A 27,404-nucleotide genomic window follows, 5' to 3' on the forward strand; every position below is an offset into this window, starting at 1 on the left:
TTTCAGAAATATTTCTAACTAGAATTTCCATAGCAAATGTAAGTGAAATGCTATGTTCAGATTCTTTATTGGCTATCAATTTTCAGTATTGTTGAAATTAAAATATTTTATCTTTCAAGTTAAGTATGGAGAAATAAAAAAAAAGGAAAAAACTCTGGTACCGTTGATTTCATTCCAGAAAAGCTGTATACAGAGAATTAAAACTTAACAGTGTTTTCAGTCTCAGACTAGTTTGTGAACATAGCATGGATTTTTTTTCTCCCTTCATTTTTCTCCTTCCTTCTCCTTTCTAATTTGCAAGAATTAAAACCATAAAAACTCTATAAATTTGATAAATTCAGTGATATATCTTTCTGATTTGTCTTTGCAATACAGTGAAATGTTTGCAAGAATTTAATACTACCCTTGCTAAAAAAGAGTGACATGCTGTGAACAATTCTGTGCCTTTAAGAAATGTAAAGCCAGGCATTTTGGCATACTTGTAATCCCAGCACTTGAGCGGTGGGGGGCCAAGAAATGGCAAATTCAAGGTCATCTTCCAGCTACATAGTGAATTTGAGGCTAGTCTAGGCTGCATGAGACCTTGTCACTGAAACATGCAAGGCCGCAGTTCCCACTCAGCTGGCTGAGACAAGGCTTGTGAGGTCCATACCAGTGCCAGTGAGACCTTGCCTCAGTGGACAGAGAAGAGTTTAGAATGGTTTGCTTAATTAATAACAAGACTGAATGAAAGTTAAACCTTGTGACTTTAAATCTTCAAGTAGACAACTATTTGTCTCAACTGAGCATGTTGTGATGGCATGTACTTAGATCATGTGATACTGTGACCTCTGTATATAGGCTTGTGACTGTCTTTACACACACACTACAGTGTATTTTTTCCTTTTTTAACGCTGTTTTGTTTTGTGGCAAGGAAGAATGGAACCCAGGGCCTTGAGCTTGCTAGACGAGTGTTCTACCCCTGAGCTATACTCTAGAGGCTAGAGTCTAGCCCTTTATTCCTATTTTATAGATATAGAAAATGTGACTTGAGGTCCTATAACTATGTAAAGCCTGTCCAGAAATCCTGCTTTTTTGGCTATATAAGGCAGCTAGTAGATCAGTGCTTAAACAAGATCCTTGTAGTATAGTGGTTCTCATGCTGTGGTGACCTCCAACCATAAAATTATTTTTGTAGCTACTTTATAATTGCAATTTTGCTAGTTATGAATTGTAAATATTTTTGGAGATAGAGGTTTGCCAAAGTGGTCGTTATTCACAGGTTTAGAACCACTGCTTCAGCACAGTGTTTTAACCCTAATATAACTGATTAACTGCATTAAATGTTTATGGCCAATATGGGACTTAGAAAGTCTATTGTTGTATTTAGAAAGAATGTAATTGCATGTACTTAAAACTAAGTAAAGTAATAGAATTAAGTATCTTGATGCATGAATTGAGTGTTAGAAATACAGAGAATGTAGTTTAATGATAAAAGTAAAATGTTTTTTCGGGCAATTTAATTTCTCTTAACTTGAGTGTATCAAATGACATTATTTTCCTTCCTTTCTAGCTAACTGCCTTCTATGAAAGCAGTTATTTAGGTGATCGCATTCTTCCAGCCAGAAGACTGAAATAGGATGTCTCAAAACTTAACACACACACACACACACACACATTTCCCCTGAAATCATTTTACATCATGGAGAAGTTTTCTGGGCTGTTTTGAAACAATCCGAACAGCAGTGATTGGTGAGTAAAGGTGTCGTGCAACTCTTCAAGACTTGCAAGCTCTTGGCAGTCACACTACATTGCATAGAAAGGTTGAGAAGAGCTTAAAGAAATCACATTTTGGATTCAACAGAGGGTTTCACCGGCACATCGGCCAAAAGAATTTGGGAATGGATCCCACTACAGTGATGCTGACTGCATCTTTAAGAAGTGACCATGATGTTGTGTTCATATATGTATGTACATATGAGTTGAGCCTCATATATATACACACACACACCACACATAAAAGCACATTGTACTGTAATACTGCAAGAAGGTATTTTTAACTTACCATTTTATTTTTTATACACATTAATCAGATATCATTACTTCAGTTGCAACTATGCACTTGTATAAAGCCATACTGTTGGAATTTATATCCTCCATCCATGTACCTGATAGGAGATGCATGTTTGTGTAAACAGTTAACTGTAATAAGAAGTTTGAAGTTAATTATTCCAGTTCCTAATGCCTGTGGTAGACAACTTTATCCATTTTGAATGCCTTAATTTAATTTCTTTCCTGCCCCCCAAATCTCAGCCCTTTTCTGTATTTAAGAAAAGAAAGAACAAGTGTTTACCAGCTCTTAGGATGCAGCTCGCTTTGGGGGAAAGCAGTGCCCTCTCCTACACACAGTAACTGTGTCAGTGTCAGCCTGCTTGGTCATAGAAACAATAACGGGTTACATTGGAACTAATGTGTGTGATGTGTATCTGTTATTATTTCATCCCTTTTTACAGGCTTCAGCTAGTCTGTGACTACAAACTATCTCCTTTGCTCTGAACTTGCTGGTTACCCCAGATACATTTTTATTTATGGTAAAGGCAGTTTTTCACATTTTCATTTAAGATTCAAAAATTGTCTCAAATATTAAGAAAACTAACATGTATTGTATATATATTTTAATATTTAAATAAGATCCTGAAACAAACAACTGTATGGTGGTATATCAGCTTTGATATTTGGGAAGAGGCAGCCTCAAAAGCGCTTACTTTGATTCTCATTGTTAAATGCTGCTGAGGTTAGAGAACAGGCAGGATAGGTCCTGTTGTGCTGTGGGCCCAGGGAAGTATGCTTCACCCCACAGCAGAGTGTAGCAGTGGGCAGCATCAGGCTCTGTACATATGCAAAGTTCAATATGATATTGAAATGTTTGCCTATTTCAGTGAAGCCAGGAGAAAGTTTTCATTGCTTCCCTCTGGGGTCAGTGTAGAAATGTTGTAAAAAGTTTGATCCTTATAGATTTTATTATGGAATAGTGGCCTTTGGCCTACTGGTATACTAAATCCCAATCCTGTGACCTTCAGGTGGCCCAGTTGCATCTTTTGTTCCATCTGTTAATAGATGTGCATGCCATTTCTCTGGAAGCAAGCTGTGCTCTGTAGCTCTGGTTCAGAACACAGCTTCCCTCCCTCCCTTCTTTCCTCCCTATTCCCTCCCTCCCTTTCTCTTCTCTTCAGATTTAAAAATGAAAATATATAAAATTTATATAGAAGAACTATTTCCATTCATTAGAGTTGTTTAAAAGGAGACTGAATTAATATTTTATATAAAGATTTTGTTACACTATGGGAGGTTCTATCCTATTCTGAATTGGAGAGTATATATATATATATATATATTTTTAATAAACTTTATTAAGGTGAAATAATGTCAAGTTTACAAATGAATAATTGAAGTATTTGAGTAAAAAAGGCAGAAGTTTAAATTTTGGATGCTGTGCGTGTATATACGTATTAGAGATTGGAGAATCATGGTGTGATGCAACTGTACGAGGCAATTAATGTGAAGGATTCAGGGGAATAAAACATTCTGAGGGGCAAAAATCTCTCCATGGAGCTTCTTCACATACTGCTTAACATAGGGATTTATTAGGTCATTTGTCCAAGTAACAGAATTTTGAGTAAAAAAGCTGACCTTAGAGAAGTCAGAAGGGGTTTGTTTTCCCTGTTGTCATTTCCATGCGCGTCAGTGCACACACCTGCCAGTTTTCTTCCCAACCCAGTGGTCATTACAAGAGCAACCCAGTTGTGTGCCAGTTTCACTTTTTCTTGAGGCTCCCAAACCTTCTAGATAGATGGTTATCAGAGCAAATGTTGCTTCCTTTACTCAGTTTGTCTCAGAGCCATAAATCCTTCCAATTGGGAACTAGAAGAAAGGAATGCCAGGTTTCTTTGGTTGGACACTTTTGCTTTGTGGAAATAAAAACAGAAGTAAAAGAAAAACTAAGTTCCTGTATTACTGATGAAAATTAATGTAAAAATAATTTTTAAGCGTTGCTTTTAGAAAAGCAAAAAAAAAAGTTCAATTGAAAGTTTCAAATGCCCTGGTTAACTAAATGATAAGTGAGCTGGTAATCCCAAGGAAAGGCTGGTATTTCTGGCCGACCTTTGGGAGGCCATGGACCCTGGAGGAGGCTCTGCATCAGTTCATGTGTAGATCTGGTGAGAAGTGCTTGAGGTACCTGCTGCTGCCATCAATCTGTTAGGATTCCCGGGGTGATGTGAAGAATCTCAGACACCAACTTACCTTACAGTGATGCTCAGAGCAGCATGCCGAAACCCCAAGTAGAACAAGTACCCTCCGAGCTCTCCGGCTCCTTGACTGCTACTGATTCTCCTTTCCTGCCTGAAGGTGGCTTCAGCTCCCCTGGCTCGTGGAGGTGCCACAGCCAATGTTAAAGCACTTTGACAGGCGCTGTGTGACAGTGCTGAGTGTTGTGCCCTGGGGCCTTGCCTTGTTCCTTTCCCTGTGGTGACTTTTGTTTAGAATTGTAATAAGTTATAAACTGCATGATTTAGAGAGTCATCTTTGATCAGCTGTCCCCCTGAACAAAAAAAAAAATCATACCCTCTTGATTTATTTTTATTTTGTTGCATCTTTGTAGTAATGTAATTGTATTTTTATGCCTGCTTTTTGTTTAAGAAAAATAAATAAAAGAACCTAAGATGTAAGCATCTTTTCCTGTGCAGTAATTGTGGAGCGCTGCAGCTTCTTAATGTGTCTCTTTAAAGGGTGCGGATAGAAGGTGGGATGATGTCATCATAGAGGAACACTTCTGCCCCTGAGTCACTATGGGCTTGCAGACTCACATATCTGGTTTCAGGTGGGGAGGGTAGAGGACACAGTGTGCCTTTCTGTCTGAAAATAGTGAGTGGTGGGCATCTTCTAGAAGGTGCTTCCTTGGTAAGCACTGGCCGTCCTCTGGTCTCAGGTTGGGTATTCTGTGGATGAACTCATCTGGAGACTGCATCTGCCTTTCAGGGACTGTCAGTTTGAAATATGGTGGAGCATGTGAGATGGCTACAGTCACCCAGGTGTTCCCTCCAGAGGTGGGATTTGCTGAACAGGTGGAGGCAGAAAGCTGAGTTTGAGGCCAGCTTGGCCTACAAAAGGGGACTTTTTTTTATTTAAAAGAAGTGCTGTAAGCCGTGGTAAAATAAAAGTGCTGTTTGAATATACCTAAAACACTTGTTGGGGTAAGACCATAATTTATATTAAACTAATGGTCTGATTATCAGTGTATAAGAGATGAACATGGGTTTTGTTTTCTGACACTGGTTGAAATAACAATAGGATGGTTTATGTTTAGATGTAGAATTTCTCTCCTGGGTCGAGGACATTCGTCCTAACAAGATTAGCTAGCTTACTGAGGAACTATACCTACATAACTGAAAATTCATGACAGTTAAGATCAGTGGAATTCAACAAATGAAAGTCTGTTTTACACAGGAAACTAAGCATTTTCCAGTAAACATCATTACTTACAGTATGGCAGAATAATGACATACACATATAAGAAAGTTAACTTTTAAGTGTCAGGTTTATAAAACATCGGAGGAAGTACTGTGAACAGTGCTTATGATATGTTACTTTAGTAAGAATAAAATCCCTCAAGAATTGGGTATGACTTAGCAACACTTTTTAATGCATACCTTGCAGTAGCTAAAACCTGTACTAAGTTCCAGCAATGTAACTGAGGTACAGCACTTTCTTTAAAAAAAAAGCTGCATTGTGCTTAAATTGGGAAGGCCATTGTGATTTCCTCACCTAAACAGAGATCAGGGCTCTGTCTGGAACTCCTTAAGGCACACTGTGAAGTGTGGGAGCACTCTGATAGCCTTGCTTGCCTTGAATGGATGTTACAGTTGCTTTATTACATACAAGGCCAAGCCCTTAGTCATGGAAGGGTTAAACTGCCCAGGTGTGACTAAGCAGACCCCACTCCTTGTGGGAAAACTATTTAAGACTCTGAAAGAACTTAGTCATGATTTGAAGGGTCAAAATGGTTTCTTGGGCAGCGTCCACCATTGCGGGTGTCAAGCCAGGTGTGGTCGGTTCCCTCTGTATCCAGCATTCTTGCTGCTCAGAAAACGAAGGAAGGAGGATCACAAGTTGAAGAGTAGCTTGGGCTACATAGTGAGACCCTCTCTCTCTCTCTCTCTCTCTCTCTCTCTCTCTCTCTCTCTCTCTCTCTCTCTCTCTCTCTCTCTCTCTCTCTCTCTCTCTCTCTCAGTCCTACCACAACCTATGGGTGCAGGGCAAGAAAACGGGCAATTTTAAACAAGTGGCTTTTTTCTTCTCTGAGTCCCGTCTGCCATGTAGCACAAGCTACCTCAAACTCCCAAGTGCTGGATTGTAAGTTTGCACCTCCATATCCAGCTAGGAGGCTTTTCAAGTCTGATTTAAAGTTTTTGATATGATTGACTAGTAAAAGACTTTAAATGTAGCAATGGAAAGCAACGGTGCATCCCCTGGTTGAGTTATTTGAAGTCCACTGTGTGGAAGGAATACATCCATCATTCAGCTTTGGTAACAGGCTTCCGGTAGTGCAGTACTGTTACTGTTACCCATATGTTTAAAGCCAACATGATCACAAAACGGGTAAGAACTGAAATAAAAAGAAAGTTCGAACATTAAAAAAAAAAAACAACAAAAAGCCAACATTATACTGCTTTCAGTAGAAGCCTACATAAGGTTTGCCCCAACCCCAAACGAAATGATGAGATCATGAGACTCAGAACAAGATTGCTTTCGGACATTTCCTGGGAAAGGACTTCCCTGCAGAAGTGCCCACCTGGGCGCTTGGCCATGCATCCTTGCTGCTTCATTGAAGTAATGTGATTCTGGCTAAGACGTGCAAGACCACTTTACTTACATCTTAAAGACATAGGTGTCTCAGAATGCAGCTTTCTACAAAGACCATTCTAGTAAAGTATGGTGGACCCTGCCTGTGGACCCATGAGAAGCTGAGGCAAGAGGACTGCTAGAGGCTCAAGGGAAAAGCCAACCTGGGTGGCACAGCCAAGACTCCACATCACATGAAAGTATTCCTGAGAAAACAGCCCTGGGTCAGTACATGTTATATAATGAAGTGACCATGAAAAAGTGACTGACAGAACAGGCCTAACATGCCCTTAAGACATGAAGACTGTGTTTGTTTTATGACAGGGTCTCTCTGACTCTGTAGCTGACGGTGACTTTAAACTCCTGATTTCTGTGTTAAGGATTGAAGCCAGGGCTCCCCACATGCATGGGAAACCACTTTATGAAATGCACTGCAGCCCCACCCGACTTTTGAGATGTCTTTATAACGGTAAGATACAAACAGCGTACTAGCCACACTTTTTATTTTGGACAGGATCTATGTAGCCCCTGGCTGTCCTGAACTTTTCACGTAATCAGGCTAGCCTCAAACAGAGATGGGCCTGCCTCTGCCTGAATGCTGGGGTTACAGGTGTGTGCTACCACGGGCCTGGCTGGCCATGCTGTTTTTAAAAGCGAGTCACTCAGAACAGTGGTGACAAGTACAGACTGCAGTGGGAGCATCTTGGTCCTTTAAATATAAACTTTTTATATGTGGGCTCTCTGCTTTTTAATTACATTCTTCTCCCTCCTGTGAACTCAAGCCCCATGGAGGAGAGTTAGGTCTGTCTCTTTTTACCCCACCAATGAAGTTAGCTGATAAACCTCCCAAAAGGGACTTCACTCTTCTGAAGCTTGCTTTCTCAATAAAAAGCCTAGTGTTGAGGACATTACTCTGTAGATTTGGAACTAGCACTGTAGACCAAGCTGGCCTCGAACTCACAGAGATCTGCCTGTCTCTGCCTCCCGAGTACTGGGAATAAAGGCGTGCCCCACCAACACCCAGCTGAGGACATTTTCTAATAGTCATTGGATAGGTTTCTGTTTCTTCACTTTTCAAAGATGCTGTGTTGGAAGTTGAAAAGAGCGTAAGGGAGCATAACTCTCGTTCAGTTAGCCAAAGCATTTTCTTCTCTCAGCTTCTCGGTGTGTGCATACACAAACCCGTCTACCTTCCTGTATGAGCATGTAGCAAATGGTGCTACGTGACCCCCTGCTTTAAGACACAGTTGGAGGTGTCTTACTACTCAGAGGTATGTCTACAGTTCTGACTTCTCTGGCCCCTGCTGGCCTCACTGCTCAGTATGGCCAGCCCTGGCACCTTCTTTGCTCGTGGTCACAGGTGTTCTCCTCTAATCAGACCTTTATTCAGCACTGAAGGCCTCACTTGGCAGATGACTCTGCTCCCACAGAGTAGGAAGGGTTCCTCAGCCACCCACCCTGCTGGTCTCTCTTGTTTTAGAGACCGGGTCTCCCTGGTTGGCTTGGCTCTTTTGCCTTAGCTGCCTCAGTATACAGGATTATAGATGCAAGCCACCACACCCAGCTGCCCTACTCTGAAAACCCATTTCACAGCATACTTAACAGATAATTGTGGGAGTCCTGTCCAGTTTCCTTAATGAAGTAGAAACTCCAAGATGAGAATTGACTCCCATGGGCATATTTCTCCCCATGGACTGTAAGGAGTGGATGCATAATAGAGACAGTCACTGTTGAAGACTAATTTTTTTGTCCTCTGAATCCATAGCCCAATTGAACTAAGTGGGTCTGTTAAGCCTTATGATGGGTTCTATGTTAGACCAAAGTTACCCCCCCACACACACACACACGCACACAAAAACAAAAGAAAGCAAAACCCAGGAAGTCAAAAGGAAGTTTTGCTTACTTGTGAAATCATTGGTGGTCATTAAAGTTGTTATTATTCGTGCTGTAAAAGAAAATTCATAGCAATATATAGCTTCTCACACATTTTGTATTTCTGTTTAGCTCATTTCTATTTTACTATATAATATACTTTAACTTCTTGAATGACTTTGATAGGGGACCCTTGTTAATGCTGTATTGTGTAAACCTCTAATGAGCAGCCATATACCCTGACCCTGGCCCAGTCTGTAGGAGCTTCTCTAAAAAGCATTTCTAACAGTAGCATAGCAGTACCTGGGAGGGCTCCCATCCCTCCTTGTGCTCACCCCTCCCCCCAAAAAAACAACTAAAACAATCTCAAGTCCCATTTGCATATTGAGCTTCCAGTTATTTTACTTAAAGAAAGTCTCCCACTAATTAAAATGTGTGTGTGTGTGTGTGTGTGTGTGTGTGTGTGTGTGTGTGTAGGTAAATAGGCTGGAGAGATGGCTCAGTGGTTAAGAGGTTAAGTGGTTGCTTTTCCAGAGGAACTGGGATCACTTCCCAGCACCCATGTGGAAGCACATAACCCCAGTCACAGAGGATCTGACCCCTTTCTGGCCTCCAAGGGCACCTGGCATGCCTGTGGTACACATACATAAATTTAGGTGTAAAACACCATATGCATAAAATTAAACGAAAATAATGTTTTTAAAATTATACAAGTTTGAGGCTGGGCGGTGGTGGCACACGCCTTTAATCCCAGCACTCGGGAGGCAGAGGCAGGTGGATCTCTGTGAGTTCGAGGCCAGCCTGGTCTACAAGAGCTAGTTCCAGGACAGGCTCTAAAGCCACAGAGAAACCCTGTCTCGAAAAATCAAAAAAAAAAAAAATTATACAAGTTTGAGACAGGGTCTCACTGTGTATCACTGGCAGATCTTGGAATCCCAGAGCCCCACCTGCCTTGAATACTGAGCACTGGGATTAAAGGCACACATTAACACATTTGGCAGAAATTTTTTAAGCATTGAACTCCATCCCATTTTTCACAAGTAAGAAAACTAAGACTTGAAGAAGACAAATTCTTCCTGTCTAACCAGAGTTCTTGTGTTAGCTCCTTTCTCTGTAGCGAACAGGAAGGACCCTGGGTGACAGTTGAAGCCAGTCTGTACACGGGGGTACCTTTCCTTAGCAGGTTCTGTTGCATAGTTAATTGCAAAAGTATTAGTACACAAAAGAAGACTCTGGTGTCCCTGGCGAGTGGTGGCCTTACTTGCACAGGTGTAGGCAGAGAGGCCCCAGGACAGTGCACTCACAGCTTCCGAGTCTTGCACCTTCCACAGATACTGGAGCTGGGCAAACTTACTGGCCGCACTGATGACAGTGCATAAGTTCTGGTGTGGGAAAGAGTGAGAAAGTCAGGAGCCTGAGAGGACAGAGGACTGGATGCAGCACCTTTGTAAACACAGTTTATTCTCTGGAGAGGTGGCACAGCTTGTGAAAGCTAGTTCTTCTGTGGCCCTGGGAATTGAACTCAGGTCATCAGGCTGGGCAGCAAGCGCCTTTAACCACTGAGTCATTGCATCAGCCCGGATACAGTGCTTTTTAAGTTAAACTTTCAAAACTAGCAGTCTCTAATGTGCCAAGGTTTGAAACTTCAATTTGGTGAAGGATGACCCTCATCTGCCTCTCTGGTAGGGCGTGAACTGGCCTGGCTGCAGACGCACCCTGCCTTCTATTCTCTCCCCAGAATAGGTATGGTGTATCCCAGCCTGTCGCTAAACAGACCAACTTCCAAACTGTTCCTCATTCTGAGGACTGTGTCCTCTGTTATCTCTCAGACAAGAAAGCCTTGCAAACTGGCTGTCAGCCCACCATGCTCACTGTTAAGCTCAGGCCAGAGGGAGACCACTACAGTCATCTAGGCCGAGCAGAATGGCATGAGCAGCATTCCGAAGGCACGGAGATAAAGTTAGGAAGGGCCACAGAAAGTGGTGTGTTTGATAGCCAGGCAAGAGAATCAAGTGAGTGCTATAGAGATGCTGATCTGCAGTGAAACATAAGAGGTGAGAGGCATGGGGCCTGACTGTTGGCTTTCAAATGAGTGACACACAGGGCCTTTGACAAGCTCTGCTTCCTCCTTGTGTGGGCACCTGGCTGCCCTCCAGAAGTCCTTGTGAGTGGGAGATGGGGCTACACAGGAAAGAATCGCAGAGAAAGGAGTGTCAGAGTGTATCTGGGCAGAGGGAGCAATGCCATTGCCAGGCTTCAACAGACAAAAGTCACAAATGGGAGCTGGGCACAGATGACCTGCAGGAGGCCTAGACCCAAGCAAGGAATGCCATGAAAAAGGAAGCTTGAGAAATTGGGGTGCTGGATAAAGCAAAGGAAGGTGGCAGGGCCAGTTTAGTGTGATGGGAGGGGCCAAGAAGGGAGAAACACCAAAAGTGGATTATGGTATAGCCCAAATGGACAAGTTAGTGACATGTTCACTTTTCAAGAAAAAAAGCAACTTTGAGATCAAGGGGGTGGTCTGGGAGCAGGCCATAAGAGAACCCTGGTAGTGTCAGCACACACTCAAGGGATAGCATCATGTTATCCCACAAAACAGTCCATTGCAGGCAGAGATGTGCATCAGCTGCATGTGGCCATGAAAAGTACCAGTCCCCAAGTCTACCAGAGAGCAAGTGCACAGTGAGCGCTTGTAGGGGGGACTGAGGGAGGAGTCACAGAGTGGGAGGAAAACGGGAAAGTTATCTTAAAAGTTATGCTGTCGGGGATGGCAAGGTGGCTCAGTGGGTGGGGAAGATTGCTGTGGGGCCAGATGACCTAAATTCAATCCCCGAAACCCACAAGATGGAAGATGACTTACAAATCTCTGCATGCATCCCCACCCCCATACACAAATAAAAGGGGGGAGTTCACCTTAGTGTTCCTCTTGAGCCCCAAACCTTTCAAAAATAATGTCTTAAAATATTTGGCTGGCATTGCCTTTTCATCCTCAACATAGCTGCAAAGTGTGGGTGAAACCCCATGCTCTAAAGCAGTTGTTCTCAACCTGTGGGTCTCCACCCCTTTGGGGTATCTAACGACCTTTTCACAGGAACCACCTGAGACCACCAGAGAGCACAGATTTAGATTACAATTCATAACAATAGAAAAATGACAGTTGTGGAGCAGCAGTGAAAATGATTTTATGGTTGGGTGTCACCGCAATATGAGGAAAGTGAGAAACACTTCTCTAAAGCGATCCGGGGGCAAAAAAGAAAAGGTACCTGCTTTATCAGTCTCCCTCCATTAGGGGCACCACTTACCATGGCCAGGTCGATGATCCATTTCTGCAGGCTGAGGATGAACCAGGATGACACAAATCTGGCCAAGTGCTAAGGAATCCAGCAGGGAGTCACTGGCAGCCTCACCCACCCCTCCCTTCTTGTCCTGTGCAGGCCAAGCTAGACCACAGAGGGTGACACAGAAGTCGATGTAGAGGGGTGGGGACTGCTCTGCTGGACAGTGTCCAGTTTGGAAAAGATGCTAAGGGGTTGCATGTGAACATCTGTTCTGAGTTCAAAAGAATGGAAGCAAGTTATGTAAGAAAACGCACAGATCTATGTTCACAAACTGTAACCCGAATATTCATATGGCTGTAGCTACGATGCTGGTGTCCTGACTGTGCAGACTTCTCTAATGCATCATCAAAAGCGCGTACAAGAAAGGTTCAAGCATGCAAAGGAGAGGTGTTCTGCAAAACCGGTGTGCTGTGTGTGAACTTTCTGCTGGATCCGCACCCCTTTCCCACTAATTCTGTTATAAAAGCACAGTAGTTAGAGTGTGCAGTGGTAGGCAAGGAGAGGAAACCATTTTCCATCTGACCTGTGCAGGACTCGTGATTCAATGAATAGAAACAAAAGAGCCCAACCAGAGCAGAAATATCAAACCATGAGGGCTGAAGGGAGCCAGAGTCAGGGCAGGAGTGGCTGGCAGGAACAAGTTACTAATCGCTGCTTTGCTTCGGGGTTTTATTCCCTACCCTGTCTATATCCCATATGCTATCTGCATACAGAAGAACCCCAAAGGTGGCTGAAAACAATGGTTACATTAAATTGGTGAAGGGATTAAACTAGAGATGACCCACAACACTGGCTGACATCTAGCTGCACTAAACTCTTACTAAAACATTCTCTTTGCGAATGTAGGGGGGACATGCCTGTAATCCCAGCATCTGGGAGGTGGAGGCTGGGGGAGCAGAAGCTCAAGCCATCCTCATCTACCAGGAGAGAGGAAGGCAAACACAACCCCTTGAAACGGACCTCAGAGCAGAAGTGGAGCACAGCTATACTCTTTTCCTTCTATGGAGAGGGGAACCTGAGCCAGGGGCTCATAGCAATCTGAGACAGTTTGTGGTCAAGGCTTACACAAATCCTGGGGCCTCTCACTGTAAAAATGGTGCATGGTCATGTCATGGAGGCAGCAGGATTAGCTGACTGCCGTCACGACACAGACACTCTTGGCCTTTTTAAGGAGCTGGAAGTTTAAGAGAGGTGACACCAAATCCTTATGAAAAAGGCGGCCGTGAAACTTTACCCTCTGCATAGGAGATGCCACAGCGTGAAGTGGTCTAATGCCTCGCCATTCTGCATGGTAAGCCTCCAAACCAACACAGCCACCCAGACAAGGCTCAGCCTCTAAATTACAGTTTTGCATAGGTGCATGATTAGCAGGAAACTGCCCCAACCAGGTCTATGCCTACTGACAGGCACCTACCAGGTGCATCCTGCTGGGACTTGGTGCCAGGCACTGTGTCATGTCATTAATCCCCTGGGGACATGCTCACAGAAGGAAGGAGGGCTTGAGATAAGCACAGGTGGAGCCTCTTGCTCTTAGCAGGGTGACTACAAACCTCTCCTGTTCAGCAGAATCTATACCCCACGTGGTCTTGGAGGGCGGGGGAGGGAAGACAACCGTATTACAGGGACACCACTGGCAGCAACTGTACTATCCTAAGGATTGTGTAAAGACTTGCAATGTATGAGCCTTTTTTAATTTAAAAAAAAAAAAGATCCTGTTTCACAATGCAGAATATTAGCAAATGACACCCCAAATCCCCCCACCCCTTTTTTGGTGCTGAGGACAGAATTCAGAGCCTCTTAAATGCCACCATGAGCCCCTTTCCTTAGCCCCCTCCACCTCCATGTCCAGCTCAGATGCAGGAAGGATACACGGCCATGTAGGGCAAGGCCTGCTTCACGTTCCCATTGAAGTGGAAGACAAAGAGCAGGAGGACGATGTCTGAAAGAAGAGGCTGTGAGACGGACAGAGCAGCAGGAGGGCAGGCTGGGGTGGGTGGGATGGGCAGTTGTCAGTTACCTTGTGCGATGAGAATGGGGTATTCCAGGTAGGTGAGCAACGGGTTCCCATAGTAACATTGGTAGCGAAAGAAGACCAGGAACCTGGAGGCAGGACACGTAGATATTCACAGCCCACCCTGAGACCCCGCCAGATCCCAGGCACATTTACCCAAGACTAGAGCATGCGGTCTTCACCATACTTGTGACTGCCCTGATAGACCTTCGGGAATGTTGCCAGAGACCCAGATGGCAGGTCCAAGAGACCTTGAGTGTGGCACTTTGCTAAACACCTTTAGGGGTCACCTACACTGCCTGCCACATTATATGGAGAAACTGAGACCCAAAGATGACAAGACCATGTGAGAACTCAAGGTTAAGATGTCAGCTCAGGCTCTCTCCCTGAGGCGAGAGCCCTAGCGCTGGCTTCTGTGCTTTTAGGGGGACCCAAACACCTGTACCCTGAGGATGATGCATGAATGCTTTGCGGTCTTTAAGGTTTCTGTGTAAAGCAATCATCATCCAGGCGTGAAGTCTCTGGTGTCATTAAAATAGCTAGGCTCTGGCCAAGAACCAATTCCCTCAAATCAGAATTTTAGAGTTGGAGCTCTCGGATCGAAATCCAAAGAGGGTCTATGCCCCCAAGGCAGGAGACCAGTCCCTGGAGGATGCAGGCTGTATGATGGTGGTGGATGCCTCAGAGCCTGTCTGATTGGTGAGGGTCAAGCAGGCAACCAAGCAAAGGCCTGGCGGGTGCAAAATTGAAGTGATACCCCCCCCCCCCAGCCATGCAAGGGGAAGGGAGCGGGAGGTGGGAGAAGTGGAAATGGAGACCGCTGAGTTCAGGCAGGGTAGCCCTCCTATCCCTATTGTTCCTAGCTCAGGATTAAAACAACTCTTCAACTCAAGCTGCGGTGAGGATTAAGAAAGGAATGCATGTAGGGCTCCAGGAGGACCTCCGGAAAGACCACAGGAACTGGGAACTATTGCAGTAAACTGCTGGCGGAAGTAGGGATAAATAACTATTGGGTTTCAGTGGTGCTGCATACCCACGCCTTCTGGCCTTAGAGCTGGTCTTAACCCTGCCAAACCTAACTACAGAAACCAGCCGTAGCTGCCCGCCCACTGCCCGAAAGAAGAGAGGCTGTTGAGATTTCCAGAAAGAGCCTACTTTATTTGTACCGCGATAGACTGACTACAAGACCATCCGAGTCCCAGGGAACATTTCCATGGCCAGAGCTACTGGGGTCAGCTGTTGGATTTGAGACGATTTCTGATTGGATTTGCGTGTTTAAAGCCAGGCAGCAAAGAGGGAGTTACAGGCAGAGGAGGAAATGGTTGGCGTTCTGTAGGCATCCGAGAGCTTTCTATTCAGCCTGCACCCTGAAGCCTGAGCTTCATGCTCGCGAAGAACTTAGCATGCCAGAGGCCAAATAACTCTCCTGACTTCAAACACCTGCATACTCTGCCCCAGCCAGGAGGTCACTTCTGCATCCTTCAGTCTCGAGCCTTACCCATCACCGCCCCGCCCCCTCTCTCTGAAATGTACATACTCTTGTTCTAAGCAGCCAACGGACCAGGGACCCTCCCGCCCGCTCTCTGAAAAGGTGCACCGTGAAACCCACCCTATCAGAGGGGCGCTCTCCTCCGTGTAGATGATAGTGGGGAGGGGCTGGTGACAAACCGAGAGGGCGCTGCCTGGTGCAAGATCGCGCGACTCAGGGACGTGTTTCCCATTTAATTTGTTTTTCCCAACCAAAGTTTCACAACTTTACCTCTTACTCTTAACTACTTAGCCAAAGTCACCAATAACTTGGCTCCTGCAGCAGCCACTGCCCAAACCTGCGTGTTGAACCTCAGCCCAACTTCCAAACGCCGACCCAAGTTCCCCCTCTTCATGCCCACATGGAATCATCAAATCTTGTAACTCAGATCTCAGCCCAACCACTGGTTTACAGGAAAGGGATTCTAGGCTGGAAAAAAATGTGGGTGGTGCAGGGTGAGGACATTAAGGGACGGCAGGTGCAAATGGCTTCGCCCGCGGCTGGAAGGCCGTAGCTAAGGACAGGGTGGGGGTAGGGGTGACTTCGCAGAATCTCTAAGATGGGCGTGCACAGGCATTTCGTACCTTCCGGGATTTGGGGGAGAAGCAAGGGAGGTGTGTGGGAGCGCCCGGGAAAGCGCCTCCCAGCTCCGCGCCCCCCGAGTTAACCCTCGGTCTCCCGGATTCGCAGGCCTCCCGGGGTCTTACCCCGCCAGCTCCAAAAGTAAACTGGGGAGGCTGATGCCCCGCGCACTGCGCGCCGCCAACTGCGCGTAGATCTGCGGCAGCTTGAGTGCGGCGCAAACGCCCAGCGTGCTCCAGTTGCAGAACCACAGCAGCCCGGCCTCCATGCTGCAATCCCGGGAGTGCGGGGTCAGGGGGCTGCGGAATCTCGTGGGTGAGAACCAGGAGCTCACGGTCCAAAGTCCTTCCGCCTTCCCGCCCGACGGGCGACGCCCCAACCACGCCCCGAGCTGCTGCGCTCCGAGTGCGCCCCGCCCGGTGTCGGCTAGACTCTGGATGCTCCCCGCCCAAGTCCGCTCTGCTCTGGTGGGCCCCTCCCCTCACCCCTCCCTTCTGGGCCCCTCCCCGTCCTGTGTTTGCTGTGCTCTGTGCACACACCGCCCCGAATCTGCTCCGACCCCGGTGCACCCCGCCCTGAGTCTGCTCCACTCTGGGTGCGTCCTGCCCCGTGTTTGTTCCACTCCAGGTGCACAACGCCCCGAGCTTGCTCGGCTCAGGATGCTCCCCACCCGGTGTCTGCTCCACTCTGGGTGCACCCGGCCTCGTGTCTGCTCTGCTCCGGGTACTCCCAGCCCCGGGGTGGTGGCTCTGCTCTGTCCTGCCCTGCCGGGTTCTGCCTGCTGCTGATTCACTTTCCGGGTTCCACCCACGGGTGCCCTTTCTAGCGGAATGGAAATGCTGGGACAGACCAGCCTCCCCAGGGGTTGGGTGGGCACAGGGCCTACCGCTCAGGCCATTCCGAGTGTTTTTCCACTCTCTGTAAGTTAATCTTTGTACTTTAAACCTTTCAGAAATTAAAACTTTTTTTTTTTTGGTTCAACCTCGTCAGCATTCTCCCAGACTCGGCCTGAAGAAGCCGGAGGACGCCGAGGTCCCCCGAAACCCAGCCACTCGGAGCTAGCCTTCTGTTGGTATAAGAAGTCCACAGGGTAGGCTAATCTCCTTAATGAACTTGCTCCCTAAACCCGGAGGCTGCTTTTCCTGTTTTGTTTTGTTGAAGCGAGATCTCCTACAGTGTAGACTGACTGGCCTTGAACTCAAACGAGAACCGAAGCCAGCTTTCCAGTCGGACCCTACTGTTTCCGCCCGCTTTCCAATCCAGAATCTATGGTGGGTGGGTTCAGGCAGGGTCACGTGACCCAGACTGGTTTTGAACTTCTGTGTTTTTTTTTTTCCCTCCGCCTTTTGGCAAATGCTGGGATTTCTAACTTGTTCCATAGCACCATGTGAGAGCCCGCTCTTTCCTTCCTTCCCTCCTCTTTTTATTTTTATTATTAGGGTTTTGTTGTTGTGTGCGCGTGAGTATGCGCTTGGAACACTAAACAGGCGAGGCTAACTGGCCAAGGGACTCCAGGGATCCTCTTTCTTTCAACCTCCCCATCGCTGAGAATACAAACACACATGCCTCAAAATTATTAATAGGTGGGGACTGGAGAGATGGCTCAGTGGTTAAGAGCACTGACTGCTCTTCCAGAGGTTGAGTTCAATTCCCAGCAACCACTTGGTGGCTCACAACCATCTATGAGATCTGGTACCCTCTTCTGGCCTGCAGACATACATGGAAGGAATACATAGTAAGTAAATAAATCCTTTTAAAAAAAAGAAAGCACCGGCTATTCCTCCAGCGGTCTTGAGTTCGATTCCCAGCGACCATGTGGAAACTCACAACCATCTGTAGTGAGATCTGGCGCCCTCCTCTGGCATGCAAGCATACATGCTACAGAACACCCTATACATAAGTCTTTTAAAAAAAAAAAGAGTTAAAAGGTGAGTTAATAGGTAACTATTATTGAAAATGGGTTGCCGGGCGGTGGTGGCGTACACCTTTAATCCCAGCACACAGGAGGCATAGGCAGACGGATTTCTGTGAGTTCGTGGCCAGCCTGGTCTACAGAGCGAGTTCCAGGACTGGCTCCAAAGCAATACAGAGAAACCCTATCTCGAAAAACCAAAAGAAAAGAGGTTGTCGTGGTGCTGCTGCTGTTTCCTCCAGATTGGATTCCTGCTCTCTGGAAGGAAGGCTGATGCTGCTGTGATCACCACTGGGAGGTGCGGATGGGGGGGGGGGGGGTTTACAAACTGTAAGTTGTAGGGAAACTAAGTTGCATTCGGGGAGCAGGGACAACCTGACTCCAGCGAGTGATGCAATTTTCTTGAATCAACACCCAATAAACAATCCCAATAAACTCACTGGGCGGACTCTATAATATATTGGAGCCCTGTCTGGGGTGAATTGGTGCCACCATATATCTCTCTGGGAGAAATAACACAACTGGGCACCGCCCATTATGTACAAGATTGGAGATCACTAGGCTATGAGACTGAACACGCAGGCGCGCACGCAGGCACAGCACAGCTAGTCTGAGGTAATTCTGGGCTGTAAACCATGCACCAGCACACACCGTCCACCTTGCCTCCAGTCCTCACCAAAGCCCTTACCCTTCCCGTGGAAGAAGTCAAGAGGCTCTATTGCTTCCCTCCCACGAGAGATCTTTGAAGGTGTGTGTGTGTTTCCACACTTTAGCTATGTCATTCTCGAGTCCGCAATTCTGTACCTAAGAAAAGTAGTCGAGAATGGAGATATGATACAGTCAGCTCTGCTCTGAGTTACTTACTGTGTAAATTACTTACTTGTGTAAAGCCAACAGCCTCCTAGCTCAGCCTTGCCCTGAGTGACTCCATTTTACAATGTAGCAGTTTGTTCCACTTTGAGGGTAAATGCTAAGACAAAAGAACTCCAAATCCCATACTGGTTAACAACTGCCTAAACCTGTAGGGATGTCATCTAGGCTCTGCACGTGGCTTGCCTGCCTGTATTTATTACTACAAATAAGCTACTGGCCAGTGTGCTGTAGACATCAGGTGACTTAGCCGGTGGCACAGACCCTGGAAACTACTCAGAACTTTTTAAGCTCCTCCCATTCACAGCCCCTCTCATCAGAAACAGGTCCCTGTGACCCTGGAGGAGGCTGTAGGTGCTGTGATCAGGCAGCAGCTTGCAGAACCAGCCTGGATAACTTTCCTTTTGTCTTTTCTTGCTCTGTCTCTTTCTGAAGCATGCTTTCTCAGACACTTGGATTCCCTCCCTTTCCCAGACACTCCCCTCCCCCTACTTCTTGCATCACACCGGCTGCTGGGCTGCCAGGTGGCTACTTACTAAATAAAGGACGTGGTTCCTTTTTCCCAAGATTTACAGTTAGCCTGCCCTTGCTTTTCTCAAACTCTAACAAAAAAATCCTTGAAGTTAAAAAAAAAAAAAAAACAACTGTTTAAGTCAAACACCAGCTGATAACAACTAAAAAAAAATTTCAAAATAATTCTTTGGTTTACACATAGTTTATAATTTATTAAAGATTAAAGTTAATTTGCATACTGAGTTGGTTGTATTTATTTTTACATACAGAATTAAATTTTGGTTCAATATTTGATAGGACAGAAAATAGAACATTTTCAAAATTTTTCAGAGTTGACTGATATTTTTATTTTATTTTTAAAGTTTTAAATTTTTCTATTTTATGTGTGTGAGTATTTTGCCTGCATATATGTCTGTGTACCACATACATGCCTGATGCCCATGGAGGCCAGAAGAGGACCTTGGATCCCCTGGAACTGGAGTTACAATCATGAGCTGCCACGTGAGTGCCAGAAACCAAACCTTGGTCCCCTGGAAGAACAACGGTACTCGGTACTCGTAGCCCCAAGCCATCTCTCCAGCCCTTTGATATTTTGATTTTATAACTTCCAATACTGAGAATGCCCCTTTACATGAATAGTTAACACAAAATGGCACTGTATGTTTAAGTCCATTTTAGAAATTGTTGCAAATTAATCACAAGCCAAACACCTTTTTAAAAAATGAAACTTGAGTCAAGCAGAGCAGCAATTGTGTGTATGTGCATGTGTGTACACATGGGTGTGTATGTGTGGTGTGTGTACGTGTGTGTGCATATGTGTGTACATGTGGGGGGGTGGGGTACCAAAGCATGTACATGTGCCTGTGTGAACTGCTCCAGGCAGCATCTCTTGAGGTTGTGCGGTGTGACAGCCTGCTAACTACAAATCACGCACACTGTATATTCAGAGGCACAGCCATGGTGAAATCACAGAATACAACTGGCTAGCACAGCCAGAAACATCTGAAGTACATTACATTTGTCTTTGAAATAATTTTTGGTCATTGCATGTCCAGCACACTTACTGCGACCATATTTTTGCAGACCCCACATGCAGTTACCTGACTCCCGCTCAGTTTCAGAAGCCGGGATCTACACCAGCGCAGCATGACCGACCTGTTCTCCACTGTGTCACCGATGTAGTGCACTGTCCGCCTGTCCTCCGGTATTTATTCCCCATGGCGTGCTCTAGAGTCTCTTTGGCCTGGGCTGCCTTTCACCTGGGCCACTGCCTCAGCTCCCTTTCTGTTCTTTCCTGGTAGCTCTCAGGTCACACGCACTCTGTCCCGAGGGAGGGCTCCTGGGTAGCTGCAGTGTCATTTGGGGAGGTACATCATGTCAGCTGCCCTTCTGATGGGGCTCCCTATGAGTCTCTAAACCTGAGGTTTCTGTGGCCTTTATTAATTCATACCTAAATTAGTTATGAGTGTTAGGCCTAAAATGACGATATTTATGTTCTTTATTCTGTAATTCTTAAGAGTTCAGTATTTGAAAAAAATGTAATTATTTTTAATCATGTGTATGTGTGTTTGTGTGTGCACATGAGTCAGGGGTGTAGCCAGGGTTGGCCCTCTACTTTTCCTTCATGTTGACATCGACATCGTTCTAAACGTGGTGGATAGGCACCCCCAGAATAACTCATGTGTCTGTTTATATTACCTCCTCATGTCTAGTACAGGAAGACGCCCAAGGGTCCCTCTGGGTCTCCATGGCAGGCGGCCATTCTTTATCACTGGAAGTAGGAGTAGCATCTACCACAGAGCAGAGGGAGGCAGAGATGCTCAGAGAAGCAGTGGTCTAGAGTGAAGGGGGCTCCTTCTTGCCCTGCTGTGGTCTTAGCTCTCCGGACTTGACCCTTCTGGACCCCTGGTGCTGCCCAGCCTGTGGGCTCTGAGCTGCCCTGGTCGACTGTCGAGATAAAGCTCCAATTCCAGTGAGGCCATGGAGCTTTGGTGCTACTTCCCCATGCCTAGGCCTGGAGGCTGGCTGCCTGGCTCATCCAGCCTTCTTTGTTCTGGTCCCAAAGACAGAAGGCGCTGGTGGCCGGACCCATCTCCATTTCCTTAGCCCGTGGGTGGGACAGTGACGGTCAAAGCAGACACCTTCCTGAAGAGCCTGAAGATGTGATGGGGGTGGCAGTACGTGGGGTGGAGAGTATATGTGGGGGGCTGGCTGCGACCTGCAGAGTCACACAGACACAGTATGGCATCCTCTCCTTCCGGCTCTCTTGGCACTCTGGAGATGAGCAGAAAGAAGCTTGGACCCCAGGAACCTGTTGGTCCAAACAACTGAGAGACATGTAGACAAGATCTCTAGTATGATGTTCCAGCCAAGGTCTATGCATGGGAAAGGAGGCGGTGAGCTGTACTGTATGTTCCCTTCTGACCAATGTGCTCTAGAGAAGAACAGCCCTGTGATATCCTTGAGATCTGTCTCCTCCCCTCTCCTGCCCATCCTTTAACTATGGAGATAGAGGCCAGGATGGGAATCGCTGCCCTGAGTCAGACATCACAGGGAATTGACCAGTCTGCCCCAGATGCTTGCCTTGGCTTCTAGACTTCTTGGCTAGTGACAAAAATACCTGTGAAGAAGGTGATTTGGGCTTAAACTTTGCACCATCTGTAAATGGTTGTGCTTGTAGGCTTGGGAACCAGGTCTGGGCCCATGCCCCAGGAGACAGATTAGAGAAGTCTTGATGAGATTCTCTAGTGTGCTTGAGGGAACCCACCTGCAGCTGAAGTGAGCCTTGACTTTTGTTTGCTTTTTGTTTGTTTGTTTTGTTTTCGGGTTTATGTGTACGTGTCTGTATATTTGTCTGTGTATTCAAGTGCCCCTTAGAGGCCAGAGAGAGCATTGGATTCCTTGGGGCCAGAGTTACAGATAACTGTTAGCCACGAGGCAGGTGCTGGGGATGTGGAACCTAGGTCTCTGCAAGTGCTTGTAGTTGCTGAGCCATCATCGCTCCTGTGATCTTGGATTGGTCAGGACAGCTCGCTTTGACCTTAGACTCCCAGAAGGAATGCTGCAGCAGCTGTTTTTATTGGTTAATGAAGATATCTGGCAAGTGGCTTAGCAGAACAGAGCAAAGCAGGAACTCCAAGCAGATAGAGGAGGAAAGAAGGCAGAGTCAGGGAGAAGCCATGTAGCCTCCACCAGAGACAGACGTGCTAGAACTTTGCCGGTAGGCCACGATGTCGTGATGATGCACAGATTATGGAGACGGGTTAGTTTAGGATAGAGTTAGCCAGAAATATGCTTAAATGATTGGCCAAGCAGTGATTTAATTAATATAGTTTCTGTGTGATTATTTCGTGGTCTGGGCAGCCGGGAATGAACAAGCGGCCTCCACCTACAAATTGGTGGCACCAACAGCAGCCTTCGGGTCAGATCCCAAGGCTGTGTGCTACCAGCTCGCCCTGCCTCCTCTCAATGCATGAAGTCAGGTCGAGGTGCCCCAGCACCCACAGACAGACAGAGGCAGAAACTGTGAGCAACCTCATGGTTATAAAGTCAGACTGAATCCATTAAACACACCTTTAACAATGGGTTCCCACTTTAACTCTGGGGTCCTGACCAGGAAGGGCTGAGTAAGGTTCTGTGGTCCTAGGGGTGTTTCTGGAATCCTCTTCCTGCCCCATATGAGACTGACCCAAGAGCACCCACACTCTGAGGGCCTCCTGGACTCTGTCCATTCCACACCTACCTGCTGGAGTCCGTCCTGAGATCCCTACAATGGCTGCAGCCCATCCTCCAGCTTCTTCTTCCGCGTGCCTTCCGTGAAGAAGAAATCCATGTGGATGAGGGCTCTCCCCAGGGCCGTGTCCACCCTACTGCCCACCTCCCGGCTCGTGGAGCTGGGGAGTGTGTCTGAGAAGAAGGGCACGTCTTCAGGGAGCTTCTCAGGCTCCTTCTTATTTCCCTGAGGAGAGGAGGCATCTCAGGTCACTGGCCCCGTGGGGGTATGAAGAAAGAATGAATGTTGACACTGTAAGCAGCTTTCTGGAGGGGGTGCTGCCTTACCAAAGGGTCGCAGTCTTTCAGAAAACCCCAATTCTCAGCCCTGGAAAGGAAAGCACAGGAACGTGAGTGGGTTTGTTTGTTTGTTTTGTTTTCTGGAATATTCTGAAGAATGACTTTCACCATATCTTTTTCCCATTTATTTATTTATTTATTTATTTATTTATTTATTTAGTGTACAGTATTCTCAGTATTCTGTCTGCATGTATGCCTGCAGGCCAGAAGAGGGCACCAGACCCCATTACAGATGGTTGTGAGCCACCATGTGGTTGCTGAGAATTGAACTCAGGACCTTTGGAAGAGCAGGCAATGCTCTTAACCTCTGAGCCATCTCTCCAGCCCCCTCTTTCACCATATCTTGAATTTTTATCATCATGGAGGAGTTAAAATGCTGCACAACCACAATAATAATGCCAAGTGCCCGTGTTATATTTAGGGAGCAGCCCACAGAGTGGCCAGCGACTTTTTCTATCTGGTTTTTGTAATTTCCACCAATTTTTACCCCAGATGTTATGTGTTTGACACTTTGTGTTTAGCTTCCTTATTTATTCATTTGTCTGTTTAGTCCAGGTTAGTTTAGAGCTCACTACATAGCTGAAGATGACCTTGACTGTTTTTGTTTGTTTGAGACAGGGTCTTGTTGTGATCCTAACTGGCCTGAATCTTTCTTTGCAGACCAGGCTGTCTTTGAACTCACAGAGATCTGCCTGCCTTTGCCTCTGAGTGCCGGGATTAAAGGTGTGCACTGCCACACCTGACAAGCTTGAACTTCTGATCCTCCTGCCTCTGTCTTTCCAACCATGGGATTACAGGCTCGAGTCACCCCCATTTGTGACAGTCTAAATGAGAATGGCCCCTATAGGCTTATGTATTTGAAGACTTGATTCCTAGTTGGTAGAACTGTCTAGAAAGGATTGGGACATGTGGCCTTGTTGGAGGAGGTATGTCACTGGAGGCAAAAAGCCCATGCCATTCGCAGTGTATGCCCACCCCTTTCTTTCCTTTCAACCTTCCACTCACAGGTTAGGATGTGAGCTCTCAGCTGCTGCTCCAGTGCCACGCCTGCTGCCGTGCTTTCTGCCACCATGTAGACCAGGTTGACTTTGAACTCAGAGATCTCTTTGCCTCCTAAATTCTAGGATTTAAGGTGTCAGTCACACTGCCCAGCTAAGTTTACATTTTTTAAATGAAGTCTCTTTGGGGGGGTTCAGAGGAGTGGGGAGTATTTTTTTAAGTTGTCTGTTCTGTGCAGACTTTTACCACATTTCCTGGTTTGGGGGTCCTGTTGGGAGGAGGGGGAAGTGAATGGCCTGTGTCTGTGGCTCTTTGCTCTCACACGACCATCAATGCAGAGGATAAGTGATGTTGGACACTCATAGGGACACCCTGGGCAGCCTGAATGCAATTCTACAGCATGAGGCACAGCTGAGCACCCTCTTATCCCATTTCTATCTCCCTAGAGACAGTGGCAGATTACACAGTTTTGGGGTGCCACTCCAACACTATTGCCAGTTGCCAGCCTAGGCCTGTGCTTCTGACCACCTAATGGGGGGGGGGAATGCACCAAAAGCAACCAACGAGCATTGGCAGGACTGCGGAGAAACTGGAATCCTTGCACACTGTTAATGGAAACGCCAAGCGGTGATGCCATTATGAAAAACAGTATGACAGCCCTCCTGGGCTGGTTTCTAACTCCACTTATGAATATTTATCTGGGAGATGGGAAGCCAGATCTTGGAGAGAAATCTGCTCTCCCTTGTCACACACTTAACAACCAAAGTGTGGAAACAACAAGACGTAAAATGAGAAAAAAAAAAGTCTATCCATGCATTAGAATATTACTCTGCCTTGAAGAAGGAAATTCTGACATTTGCTTATGGGGATAAAATCCATGGCAGAGTGTCTGCTGCCTATGCAAAGCCTTGAGTTTGATGGCCAGACTAAAAGAGGGAGGAAAAGAAACTAAAAACACAACCATGTGCAAAGCCCTGGACAGCGTGTGCATTTGGAGAACCTTTGTCTAGACTTTCATGCTGTGGGATAATGCTTCTGTACACTGTAAAGATTTGTCACCTGTATAGGATTAATTTAACGTTTATTGGCTAGTAGCCAGACAGGAAGTACAGGTGGGACAACCAGACTAGGAGAATTCTGGGAAGAGGAAAGGCTCAGTCTGCAGTCGCCACCCAGATACAGGATGAGAATGCCTCACTGAGAAAAGGTACCAGGCCACATGGCTAAACATACATAAGAATTATGGGTTAATTGAAGTTGTAAGAGCTAGTTAATTACAAGCCTGAGCTAACAGGGCAAACAGTTTATAATAAATATAAACCTCTGTGTGTTTCTTTGGGACTGACCGGCTGTGGGACCAGGCGGGACAGAAACTTCTGTCTACACTTTCACAACTGCCTGGGTTGGTCGCTTCGTAGCCGTCTTCCTCCTTACTGTGCTTCCGCCACTCCATGGTCTTCGGTTTTCTCTTACAAACTCCAAACTGGGTGTACAATTCGGAGGCATCGTCCCTCCTTGCTTAGTTTACTTACCTGCTTCTCTGGGGTCCTGGAAGGGAGGCTCCCTGGGAACCCTGGTCAAACCTACCCAGCTTCCTCTGGCAGCTCACAAAGGCTCATGGGTATCCTTTGTTGAATAAAGGCATGAAGGAGGCCCCCCACTGCCACCCCCAGACCAATATTCTTCCCCAGGTAGAGCTTAGTTTCCCAACACCAGCTTCCCATCTAATCTGCCATGTTCATCTGGAGAGATTGCTGGGAGACGGGACCAGAGCCCCCTCTGTGTCTACATTCCCAGCCACCTGCTGGGACTGAGGCCCTGGGCTCCTGTAGGGGCTTCAGACCCTCCCTCACACCCTGCTTTAATGTTTTTCCTGTCCTAATCTCTTTTCCATATATTCTCCCTTTCTCAGCACCTTCCCAAACTCCAAGGCAGGTGGGAGTGTGGGGAGGCCTGGGAAGAAGGGAGGCAGGGACAGGACACTCACCAACGCTGCTGGCCTCGAACTTCGGCTTCCACAAGCTCCCTCCACAGCTGGTCCTGCTGTACACCCTGGGCTGCGGTACCCTGGCAGCCACCAGCAAGACCCCTGCTTGCTGCAGGGCCATCCTGGGTTCTGGAAACTGAGGCAAGAGGCCGGGTAGGAGGCGGTCGGTACCCGGATGATGGGGTTCTTTGGCTGCCCATAGGAGACTGGAGAAAGCGGGAGAGGGAGAAAAAAGAGAGAAAAGAGACAGAGGTTCTTTTCTTAACCCAGAGAAGCCTGCACAAGGTCCCCCCACCGGATCCCGAGTTCAGAGTGACTGCTGGGGACAGAACTCTCCAGGCTGGGACCCAGCTGTGTTTTGCAGTCCTGTCTGTGTTGACTGTCGCCCGGGGAACAGGCCGCTCCCGAGTACACAAGGGAAGGGGTGGACCCCGCTGAAAGCTCACGGAGGACATCTGAGCCCCTCTGTGGGATGCAGACTGTCTGTGCTTTGCCTAGCTCCTCCCCTGAGGAGGGCAGGTGAGCGGAGCACGATCGTGTGCTGCCCCCTGGTGGACACCGCAGGCTCCCAGGGGACGCGACCCAGACACTGAAGGAATGCGAGGCCAGGGGCAGAAAGTGAAGACATCTTATCAATCGTCTTAGTTAGAATTTCTATTGCTGCGACTAAACACCACGTCCAAAGTAACTTGGGGAGGAAAGGGTTTGTTTGGCTTATACTTCCGCATCGTAGTCCATCAATAAAGGAAGTCTGGATAGAAACTCACACAGGGTTAAAACCTGCAGATAGGAACTGACGCGGAGGCCATGGAGGAGGGCTTGCTCAGCCTGCTTTCTTGCAG

At 46.8% G+C, this 27,404-nt stretch overlaps 3 protein-coding genes and 1 long non-coding RNA gene across 5 annotated transcripts in view; 2 read left to right on the top strand and 2 right to left on the bottom strand.

Annotated features, from left to right (window-relative positions):
• Rock2 (Rho associated coiled-coil containing protein kinase 2) overlaps positions 1-4,699 on the top strand; it is a 100,587-nt gene extending 95,888 nt beyond the window's left edge. For both annotated transcript variants that reach the window (XM_038319798.1, XM_038319799.1), the window contains one exon: positions 1,553-4,699. In XM_038319798.1, coding sequence (XP_038175726.1) covers positions 1,553-1,556 — 4 coding nt within the window. In that variant the 3' untranslated portion in view covers positions 1,557-4,699. The remainder of the gene's footprint in view (positions 1-1,552) is intronic.
• Positions 4,600-16,622, bottom strand: Slc66a3 (solute carrier family 66 member 3). The gene is made up of 7 exons (XM_038319800.1): positions 16,336-16,622; positions 14,107-14,189; positions 13,959-14,028; positions 12,054-12,111; positions 10,013-10,133; positions 8,783-8,824; positions 4,600-6,643 (listed from the first exon to the last, which is right to left on the bottom strand). Exons 1-7 carry the CDS (start codon positions 16,476-16,478, stop codon positions 6,552-6,554), a joined length of 609 nt encoding a protein of 202 aa, XP_038175728.1. The 5' UTR covers positions 16,479-16,622; the 3' UTR covers positions 4,600-6,551.
• A 136-nt stretch (positions 16,623-16,758) lies between these two features.
• LOC119806960 lies at positions 16,759-21,057 on the top strand. The gene is made up of 3 exons (XR_005284285.1): positions 16,759-16,933; positions 17,201-20,056; positions 20,589-21,057. It is a non-coding gene; the product is annotated as an uncharacterized LOC119806960 (long non-coding RNA).
• A 2,214-nt stretch (positions 21,058-23,271) lies between these two features.
• On the bottom strand, positions 23,272-26,762 carry C2H2orf50 (chromosome 2 C2orf50 homolog). The gene is made up of 3 exons (XM_038320397.1): positions 26,563-26,762; positions 23,565-23,604; positions 23,272-23,463 (listed from the first exon to the last, which is right to left on the bottom strand). Exons 1-3 carry the CDS (start codon positions 26,760-26,762, stop codon positions 23,272-23,274), a joined length of 432 nt encoding a protein of 143 aa, XP_038176325.1.
• Positions 26,763-27,404: the final 642 nt, after the last annotated feature.

Source organism: Arvicola amphibius, chromosome 2, assembly GCF_903992535.2.
Source record: "Arvicola amphibius chromosome 2, mArvAmp1.2, whole genome shotgun sequence".
In the NCBI taxonomy this organism is placed as follows: Eukaryota; Metazoa; Chordata; class Mammalia; order Rodentia; family Cricetidae; genus Arvicola; species Arvicola amphibius.

Excerpts from the sequence above, each read along its gene's own strand:
- Slc66a3 (XM_038319800.1), bottom strand. The coding sequence starts at position 16,478 with ATGGAGGCCGGGCTGCTGTGGTTCTGCAACTGGAGCACGCTGGGCGTT. Across the intron at positions 14,029-14,106 it reads CCCCATTCTCATCGCACAAG|ACATCGTCCTCCTGCTCTTT; the intron begins GTAACTGACAAC and ends CTCTTCTTTCAG. Across the intron at positions 10,134-12,053 it reads GGATCATCGACCTGGCCATG|AACTTATGCACTGTCATCAG; the intron begins GTAAGTGGTGCC and ends TTCCCACACCAG.
- C2H2orf50 (XM_038320397.1), bottom strand. The coding sequence starts at position 26,762 with ATGGGCAGCCAAAGAACCCCATCATCCGGGTACCGACCGCCTCCTACC. Across the intron at positions 23,605-26,562 it reads GTTCGAGGCCAGCAGCGTTG|GGCTGAGAATTGGGGTTTTC; the intron begins GTGAGTGTCCTG and ends TTTCCTTTCCAG. Across the intron at positions 23,464-23,564 it reads TGAAAGACTGCGACCCTTTG|GGAAATAAGAAGGAGCCTGA; the intron begins GTAAGGCAGCAC and ends TCCTCTCCTCAG.